Here is a 10,712-nt window from a genome sequence, read left to right as displayed (position 1 = left end):
AAAAATCTGGCCAAGTTCGATTTTTACAGTTTAAAAAAATAATTGGTTGAAATGTTATCTTTTTCATATATTTCATTCAGTTTAAACAATTGAAAAAAATATATTCTCTTAAGATCCCTAGGAAAATTGAAAACTATTTTTCATTTTGAATAATTAATTTAAAAGAATATTTGAAAATATTTCCAAAATTGCCAAAAGAAAATCTAGAATTTTTTTTTTAAACAAAATTTTTTTAAATTTCTAGGATTTTCTAAAAATTGTAGGAAAAATTCGTTTATTCTTAGAAAATGCTGCAAATTTAAAAAGATTTCTTTAAAATATTCTAGATTCTCTTTTGACAATTTTGGAAATCTTTTTAAATCTTTTGAAATATTCTCATTAAGTAAATATTAAAAATGAAAAATAATTTTTAATGTTCCTAGATATCTTAAGGATTTTTTAAAAATTCTTTTGAAGCCTTTCACAATTCTTTAAAAGCTTCTCAATTTTTTATTTGAAATCCGCAAAAATCTATATTTTTTTAAATTACTCTGTTACCTCGTTTAAATTTTTTGAAATAATTTAAAATTCGTTTCATTTTACAAGACGTTTAGAAGTTCTTAAAAATTTTCACAAATAATTTTAAATTTGTAAATATTTAAAACAACTTCCAGACTTCTCAAAATGTTGAATTTTTTCGAGGATGTTTAAACTATTTCAAATGGAAATAATTCGTTGCGGTGAAAAATGAACTTTTTTGTTGATAATTCGTCTTTTTGGTAAAAAAAGTAATCTGCTCGAAAATTTGTTTTATTTTTTTATCAAAATTAATTTTTTTAACCGAGAATTTTAATATTTTGTTGAAAATTTGTCTTTTTTCGTAAATAATTAGTTTTCTATGATACAAATGTTTTTTTTTATTGGATAAAAACTAATTAAACTGAAACTTCAACTTTTTGTAGAAAATTCGTCTTTTTCTGCAGAAATTTCCCCTTTTTTTGATTAAAATGGATAAAAATTAATTTGTTTCTGTTAAAAATGAATTTTTTGGTTAAAAAATCAACTATTTGAATAAAAAATTATGTATTTTGTTGAAAATTTGTCGTTTTTGTTACAAAAATTAGTCTTCTTCTGTCAAAATTTGTTTTATTTTTGATAAAAATTAATTTTTTTTAACGAAAGTGTAGCTATTTCGTTTTTTAGTGAAAAATTTAAGTATTTGTTTCAAAATTCATTTATTTTCTATTGTAAAGGATATTTCTAATGAACCTCATGAATTAAAAAAAATGTTTGCGTTTTGCGGAAAATATATAATTTGTTTCGGTTAAAAATGAACTTTTTTTGTTGAAAATTCAACTACTTGAATAAAAATGTTTGAGAAAATTTTGTTGAATATTTGTCTTTGTTGATGAAAAAAAAATTATCTTCTACGTCGAAAATTTGTTTTGCTTCTGATAAAAATTAATTTTTTAAACTGAAAACTTGAATATTTTGTTAAAAATTCGTCTTATTTGGTAGAATATTAGTTTTCCATGTTAAAAATGCTTCTTTTTTTATGGTTTAAAAACTAATTTAATTGAAAATTCAGCTGTTTTGTAGAAAATTCGTCTTTTTCTGCAAAAATTAAACCTTTCTTGGATAAAAATTGATGAAAATTAATCAGTTACGGTTGAAAATGACCTTTTTTTGTTGAATATTCGTCTTTTTGGGTAAAAAAAAACTTTTCTGTGTCGAAAATTTGTTTTATTTTTAATAAAAATGAATATTTTAAACTGAAAATTTGAATATTTTGTTTAAAAAATTCTCTTCTCTGGTAGAAAATTAGTTTTGTATGTTAAAAATGTTTTTTTTTATGGTTTAAAAACTAATTTAACTGAAAATTCAACTGATTTGTAGAAAAATCTTCTTTTTTTGCAGAAATGAAACCTTTTTTGGTTAAAAATTGATCAAAATTAATCTGTTTCGGTTGAAAATGAACCTTTTTGTTGAATATTCGTCTTTTTGGGTAAAAAAAAACTTTTCTGTGTCGAAAATTTGTTTTATTTTTAATAAAAATGAATATTTTTAACTGAAAATTTGAATATTTTGTTAAAAAAATTCTCTTCTCTGGTAGAAAATTAGTTTTGTATGTTAAAAATGTTTTTTTTTATGGTTTAAAAACTAATTTAACTGAAAATTCAACTGATTTGTAGAAAAATCTTCTTTTTCTGCAGAAATTTTACCTTTTTTAGTTAAAACTGGATAAAAATTAATTCGTTTCGGTGAAAAATGAACTTTTTTGTTGAAAATCCAACTATTTTAATAAAAATTTATCTATTTTGTTGAAAATTCGTCTTTTTGATAAAAAAAATAATCTGCTCGAAAATTTGTTTTATTTTTGATCAAAATTAATTTTTTTAACCAAGTATTTTAATATTTTGTTGAAAATTTGTCTTCTCTCGTAAATAATTAGTTTTCTATGATAAAATTTTTTTATCGGATAAAAACTAATTAAACTGAAACTTCAACTTTTTTGTAGAAAATTCGTCTTTTTCTGCAGAAATTTCACCTTTTTTTGATTAAAATAGATAAAAATTAATTTGTTTATGTTGAAAATGAATTTTTTGGTTAAAAAATCAACTATTTGAATAAAAATTGATGTATTTCGTTGAAAATTTGTCGTTTTTGTTACAAAAATTAGTCTTCTGCTGTCAAAATTTGTTTTATTTTTGATAAAAATTAATTTTTTAAACGAAAGTTTAACTGTTTCGTTTTTTAGTGCAAAATTTAAGTGTTTGTTCCAAAATTTATTTATTTTGCAATTTTTTACTTTGTTTTTGTAAAGGATGTTCGTAATGTACCTCCTGAATTAAAATAAATGTAACTTCCAGGAGAATGTTTAACTATTCTGATCTTGTGGAAGGTTCATCGTTTTAATTAAAAATTCATTTTTTTGGGTGAAAAATGAGCTGCTTGATTGAAAACTTGTTTTTTATTTAGATGTTTTTTTTTTTTGAAAATTATTTTTTTTTAATCTGAAAATGTAACTATTATTTCAATTAAATGTTCCCTAATTTTAGTTGAAAATGTATCTCTTTGGATGAAATATTGCATGAAAATTCATTATATTAATCGAAAATTCATCTTTCTGGTTTAAAATTCAACTATTTCAGTTAAACATTTACAATTTTATTTCCAAATTCATCACCTTGTTTGAAAATTTTTCTTTTTTCTGCAGAAATTTCACCTTTTTTTAGTTAAAATTTGATAAATATCAAATATCAAATCCACCAAAAAATACCATTTTTTATTTTTTGTCTAATGAGCCGAAAAATGAAAAACTTCTTTTTGCTATAATATCAACATTTTGTTTAAGCAAATATTTTAAATATTTTAAGCACATTATTTTTGTTCAAATTTGATCCTTTCTAGTTAAAAAATTCTACTATTAATTTAAAAAATGATTAAACCTAGCATCACATTCATTTTTCAAATTATTATTGATTGGAAATTGTTATTTTACAATGTAAATAATAATTACAGGGACAAGGACAAGACGAGGACAGTGAAGCTGAAAAACTCTCTCCGCTTCTGGACGCTGCAACTAGTACGGAAACTTTGGACACTCATAATCGTCGAATTTGCGATATGGACATTGACGACGAAATGCAGAATGGAGAAAACGGAAATGGAGATATCTCATGTCACTCGCATTAAATAATTACCGATTCCATGTCGACTAGAAGAATGTGATTTTAAATTCGCGAAGTTTAAATTTGACAAATTTGAAATTCGGCAGGAAAAATTTAGGCGTTTTTTTTCTTTTTCTTAATTTTTAATTTGAAAATTCTTTTCGAAACTTTAAATCGTTCATTGATACTCTCTATTATCTACGACGTTAATTATTCCTCGTTCTAGAGCGACGTACATTTCTATATTATAATTAAAAATTATGCCTTTAATAATGTAAGAAAAAGACCCGGAGATGAATTTTGTAATTTTCGTTGGTAGAGTTTCGGACTATTTAGGTGCAGCTTCTACACGAATTTTTTTTTTATATTATTAACTAATTAAGAATAGGAGTGTATATTTCGTAGGCATTTAGAAAAACTTGGATATCTAATATTTTATTGTTATTTTAATATTTATCGAATTAATGAAACATGCTTTTACAAAATAATTAGAGTGATTTTATGTCATATATTTAAAAATTCTCATTTTCAAGCAGAAAAAAAAGAAGAATTTTATACAAAACAGTTGAATTTTCGAGTTAGTAACTTAGTTTTTAAAAAACAAAAATTTTCAATAATGAAGATTAATTTTTTACCAGAGGAGACTAAATTTTAACAAAATATTCAAATTTTCAGTTTAAAAAATTAATTTTTATCAAAAATACAACAAATTTTGAAAGAAGATTAATTTTTGTAACAAAAACGACAAATTTTCAACGAAATACATAAATTTTTATTCAAATAGTTCATTTTTCAACCAAAAAATTCATTTTCAACCGAAACATATTAATTTTTATCCATTCTTAACTAAAAATGGTGAAATTTTTGCAGAAAAAGACGAATTTTCTACAAAACAGTTGAATTTTCAGTTAAATGAGATTTTATCTAATAAAAAAAAACATTTTTAACACAGAAAACTAATTATTTACGAGAGAAGACAAATTTTTAACAAAATATTAAAATTTTCAGTTAAAAAAATTAATTTTGATCAGAAATAAAACACATTTTCGACGCAGATAATTTTTTTTTGTTCCAAAAAGAAAGACGAATTTTCAAAAAAATAGATCAATTTTTATTAAAATATTTGAATTTTCTACAAAATAGTTGGATTTTCAGTTAAATTAGTTTTTATACCAAAAAAAAAAAAAATTTCAACATAACAAACTAACTTTCTACCAGAAAAAACAAACTTTCAAACAAATATCTAAATTTTCAGTTTAAAAAATTAATTTTTATCAAAAATAAAACAAATTTTGAAAGCAGAAGATTAATTTTTGTAACAAAAACGGTAAATTTTCAACAAAATAGATAAATTTTTATTTAAATAGTTTATTTTTCAACATAAAAGTTGATTTTCAACCGAAACAGATTAATTTGTATCATTTTTTTATCTAAAAAAGGTGAAATTTCTGCAAAAAAATACAAATTTTCTACAAAACAGTTGAATTTCAGTTAAATCAGTTTTTTATCTAATAAAACAAAAAACATTTTTAACATAGAAAACTAATTATTTACGAGAGAAGACAAATTTTTAACAAAATATTAAAATTTTCAGTTAAAAAAATTAATTTTGATCAGAAATAAAACAAATTTTCGACGCAGATTATTTTTTTTTGTTCCAAAAAGACAAATTTTCAAGAAAATAGATCATTTTTTATGAAAATAGTTAAATTTTCTACAAAACAGTTAGATTTTCAGTTAAATTAGTTTTTATACCAACAAAAAAAAAATTTCAACATAACAAACTAACTTTCTACCAGAAAAAACAAACTTTCAAACAAATATCTAAATTTTCAGTTTAAAAAATTAATTTTTATCAAAAATAAAACAAATTTTGAAAGCAGAAGATTAATTTTTGTAACAAAAACGGTAAATTTTCAACAAAATAGATAAATTTTTATTTAAATAGTTTATTTTTCAACATAAAAGTTGATTTTCAACCGAAACAGATTAATTTGTATCATTTTTTTTATCTAAAAAAGGTGAAATTTCTGCAAAAAAATACAAATTTTCTACAAAACAGTTGAATTTCAGTTAAATCAGTTTTTATCCAATAAAAAAAAACATTGTTAACATATAAAACTAATTATTTACGAGAGAAGACAAATTTTCAACAAAATCTTACAATTTCCTGTTTAAAAAATTAGTTTTCATAAAAAATGAAACTAATTTTCGAAGCCGATTTTTTTTACCAAAAAAGACGAATTTTCGATTAAATATATCAATTTTTATTCGAAGTTTGATTTTTTCAACAAAAAAGTTCATTTTCAACCGAAACAAATTAACTTTTATCCATTTTAATCAAAAAAGGTGAAATTTATGGAAGAAAAAAGCGAATTTTCTACAAAACAGTTGAATTTTCAGTTAAATTAGTTTTTAACCAATAAAAAAAAACATTTTCAACCTAGAAAACTAATTTTCTACCAGAGAAAACAAATTTAAAAAAAAAATAAACGAGTTATTTATCAAAGAAGACAAATTTAAAAAATAAAATTAAAATTTTCAGTCATAACAATTAATTTTTATCAAAAATAAAACTAATTTTTGAAGCAGATTATATTTTACCAAAAAGACGAATTTTCAACAAAATAAATGAATTTTTATTCCAATATTTTCATTTTTCAATCAAAAATAAACATAATAAATAATAAATAAATTAATAATATAAATTAAAAAAAGTTCACTTTCAACAGAAACAGATTAATTTTGATCCATTTCTAACCAAAAAAGGTGAAATTCTGCAGAAGAAAAACGAATTTTCTACAAAACCGTTAAATTTTAAGTTAAATTAGAATTCAGCAAACAAATAAAAATATTTTTAACACAGAAAACTAATTGTCTACCTGTGCAGACGAATTTTCAACGAAATCTTTAAATTTTCAGTGAAAAAATTAATTTTTATCAAAAATAAAACAAATTTTCGTCGCAGATTATTTTTTTTTTATCAAAAAAACGAATTTTCGACCAAATGTATCAATTTTTATTCGAATAGTTTGATTTTTTCAACAAAAAAGTTCATTTTCAACCGAAACAAATTAACTTTTATCCATTTTAATCAAAAAAGGTGAAATTTCTGGAAGAAAAAGGCGAATTTTCTACGAAACAGTTGAATTTTTAGTTAAATTAGTTTTTAACCAATAAAAAAAAACATTTTCAACCTAGAAAACTAATTCTTTGCCAAAGAAGACAAATTTAAAAAAGAAAATTAAAATTTTCAATTATAACAATTAATTTTTATCAGAAATAAAACTAATTTTCGAAACAGATTATTTTTTTACCAAAAAGACGAATTTTCAACAAAATAAATGAATTTTTATTCCAATAGTTTCATTTTTCAATCAAAAATAAATATAATAAATAATAATTAAAATAATAATATAAATAAAAAAGTTCATTTTCAACCGAAACAGATTAATTTTGATCCATTTCTAACCAAAAAAGGTGAAATTCTGCAGAAGAAAAACGAATTTTCTACAAAACCGTTAAATTTTAAGTTAAATTAGAATTCAGCAAACAAATAAAAATATTTTTAACACAGAAAACTAATTTTCTACCTGTGCAGACGAATTTTCAACGAAATCTTTAAATTTTCAGTGAAAAAAATTCATTTTTATCAAAAATAAAACAAATTTTCGTCGCAGATTATTTTTTTTTTACCAAAAAAGACGAATTTTCGACCAAATAGATAAATTTTTAACCAAATACTTGAATTTTCAACCAAGGTTTTAAAAAATGTAAGTAAATTGTGATATTAAAAAAAAAGATCAATCATTAACCAGAAATGGTGTATTTAAATATTAAATTTAAAGAATTAATTTAAAGACAAAAGATTTTTCTACAAAACAGTTGAATCTTCAACCCAAGAATATGAATTTTCAACAATAACGTTAACTCTGAACCAATCATTAGAATATTCAATAAAATAGTTAAAATTTTTAGTTAAAAAACTTAATTTTTATCGAAAATTAATACAAATTTTCAATAGAAAAGATTAATTTTCTCCCAAAACAGACGAATTTTCGACAAAATATATAAATTTTAACTGAATAGTTGAATTTTCAACAAATATTAAATTAAAAATAAATAATTTGAACAATGGATGTGATGCTAGTTTTAAAAAATTTTCAAATAAATAGTGCAATTTTTAAACTAAAAAAGATTACTTTTCAACCATTCATTTGAATAGTCCAAAAAATAGTTAAATTTTCAATTTAACAAATTAATTTTTACCAAAAATTTTGATATTATAAAAAAAAACTTTTGGATTTGAACAACAAAAACAAAATTTCAGCAAAATACAGATGAATTTTCAACAAAAAAGTTAATTTTCAACAGAAACGGGTTAATTTTTATCCAATTTCAACCAAAAAAGGTGAAATTTTCTCATAAAAAGACTAATTTTCTACAAAGCAGTTGACTTTTCAGTTAAATTAGCTTTTAATGAACAAATACAACGTTTTCAATATAGAAGATTCATTTTCTACCAGTGAAGACAAATTTTCAACCAAATATTTAAATTTTCAGTTCAAAAAATTAATTTTTCTCAACAAGAAAATAAATTTTCGACTCAGAAAATTAATTTTTGTAACAAAAACGACGAATTATCGACAAAATACATAAATTTCTAACAAAATCGTTAAATTTTCAACCAATTTTCACAACGATTTAAGCTACATAGCAGTATTTATAAACTAAAAAAGATCAATCATTAACAAAAGTTGATGTTAAATTTTTATTTAAGGAAATTAATTTGTAAAAAAAAAAAAGAACAAATTTTCAACAAGACGGTTGAATTTTCCACCAACGAATATGAATTTTTAACATTAAAGTTAATTTTGTAACTAATTAGTTGAATTTTCAGCAAAATAGTTACATTTTCAGTTTAAAAACTTAGTTTTTGTCAAAATCGAAAACAAATTTTCAAAACAGAAAATTAATTTTCCAACAAAATAGACAAATTTTTAACAAAATACATCAATTTCAACCAAATAGTTGAATTTTCAATCAATAATAATTTGAAAAATGAATGTGATGCTAGTTTTGATAAATTTTCAAATTAATAGTAGAATTTTTAAACTAGAAAAGATCAAATTTTAACCAAAAACGTTGTTAAATTTCAATTTTAAAGAATTAATTTTTAATGAAAAAGTACATTATCAGCCAATCATTTGAATGTTCAGAAAAGCAGTTAAATTCTTGATTTAAAACATTATTTTCTTAATCAAAATGTTGATATTTTAGCAAAAAAAAAAAATTGCAATTTAAAATTAAAAACTCTGATTCGAACAACAAAAACGAACCAAATATTTATTTATCATCATTATTATTTATAGGATAAGAGCACCCTTCAAAAATAAAAATAAATTGATCAAAAAGTAAATAAAAAATCTGCGAAAATTTATTTTAATTCATGAGGTTCATTCCAAGCATCTTTTACCCAAACGGAGAAAAAAATTGCAAAATTAATTAATTCTGAAACAAATGCTTGAATTTACCATTAAAAATATCAATTTTTTCCAAAAAAAATGGAATAGTTAAACTTTCAGTTCAAAAAATTAATTTCCTACAAAAAATAAGGGATTTCCAAAAAAAAAAGAGTCAAATTTTCAACCAAAGTGATGAATTTTTAAATAAAATTATGAATCTTCAAGAAGAATAGTTGAATTTTTAACCAAAAAGCTAAGTTTTCAATAAAAATGATAAATATTCAACTGAAACACTTAAATTTTCCAGCAAAACGATGACTTTTTAAACAAGAAGATTAATATTTGAAATAAAAAAAATTAATCTTCTACCAAAATATACAAATTTTCAACAAAATATATGAATTTTTAAAGAAATAGTTCAATTTTGAGCTAAAAAAATTATTATTTTCAACCGAAAATGAAATAGTAACATTAGTAGTTCAGAAAATTATTTTTAAACCAAATAAGATTTTGCAATTAAAACAATGAATTTTCAAAAGAAATAGTTCAATTTTCAAACAAACAAAAAATTAATTTTGACTAATCAAACAGATGAATTTTCAACTACAACCACGGAATTTTTAATTGTAATAAGTTAAATTTTTAGTTAAAAAAATAACTTTCAACAACAATTTTTAATTAATGTTCAAGAAAACAGTTTAAGTTTCAACCAAATAAATTTATGTACAAACGAAAATATGAATTTTCAACTAAATTTATAAATATTTAACTGGAATACTTTAATTTTTTACAAAAAAAAAAAAGAATGTTTAAACTAGAAGATGAACTTGCAAAGAAAAGGATAATTTTCTACAAGAAAATAAATTATTTTTAACAAAATATGTGGGTTTTCAACGAACTAGTTGAATTTTCATCCAAAAAAGATACATTTTCAACCAAATATAGAGTGGTTAATGTTTCTGTTAAAAAATTAATTCTCAATCAAAAAACAACGGATTTTCAGAAAAATAGTTAAATATTATCCTGGAAGTTACTTTTTTAGTTAAAAAAAATTATTTTCAATAAATTAGTTACATTTTCAACGAAAAATCAATTTTAAAATAAAATGATTAATGTTCAACCAAAAACTTAATTTTTAACAAAAGAGTTACACTTTTAACAAGTATTTGAATTTTTAACTAAAAAAAAGAAGAATTCGCAACGAAGAATGTTGAAACAATTCTATTATAATTCAGAAATCTATTTTTTTTTAATACCATTTCTACTCTAAAAATTCTGAATATAAAAAGATTTTTCTTATAACAGAAAATAATAAACATTCAATAATATCAACAAAATAATTCAATTTTCAATCAAAGTGATGAATTTTCAAATAAAATTATGAATCTTCAGCTGGAATAGTTAAAATTTAAACCAAAGAGATGAATTTTCAACTAAAATGATAAATATTTAAGTGAAACACTTGAATTTCCAACCAAAAAGATGATTTTTTAAACAAGAAGATCAATCTTTAAATAAAAAGTTTAATTTTCATGAAAAAAATGGAATTATTTTCGATCTTGAATTAAAATTTGTTAATAAAGGCACTAAATTTATG

General features: G+C 21.0%; 1 protein-coding gene across 1 annotated transcript in view; it reads left to right on the top strand.

The window, feature by feature from the left end:
• The window catches only part of LOC117182285 (E3 ubiquitin ligase Rnf157), a 45,209-nt gene extending 41,092 nt beyond the window's left edge, over positions 1 to 4,117 (top strand). The window contains exon 9 of the mRNA XM_033375407.1: positions 3,502 to 4,117. Coding sequence (XP_033231298.1) covers positions 3,502 to 3,675 — 174 coding nt within the window. The 3' untranslated portion in view covers positions 3,676 to 4,117. The remainder of the gene's footprint in view (positions 1 to 3,501) is intronic.
• Positions 4,118 to 10,712: the final 6,595 nt, after the last annotated feature.

The sequence above is a fragment of the Belonocnema kinseyi genome, chromosome 10 (assembly GCF_010883055.1).
Source record: "Belonocnema kinseyi isolate 2016_QV_RU_SX_M_011 chromosome 10, B_treatae_v1, whole genome shotgun sequence".
Classification (NCBI taxonomy): domain Eukaryota; kingdom Metazoa; phylum Arthropoda; class Insecta; order Hymenoptera; family Cynipidae; genus Belonocnema; species Belonocnema kinseyi.
The sequence above is the reverse complement of the archived record's forward strand: the minus strand, read 5'-3'. Positions and strand labels throughout refer to the sequence as shown.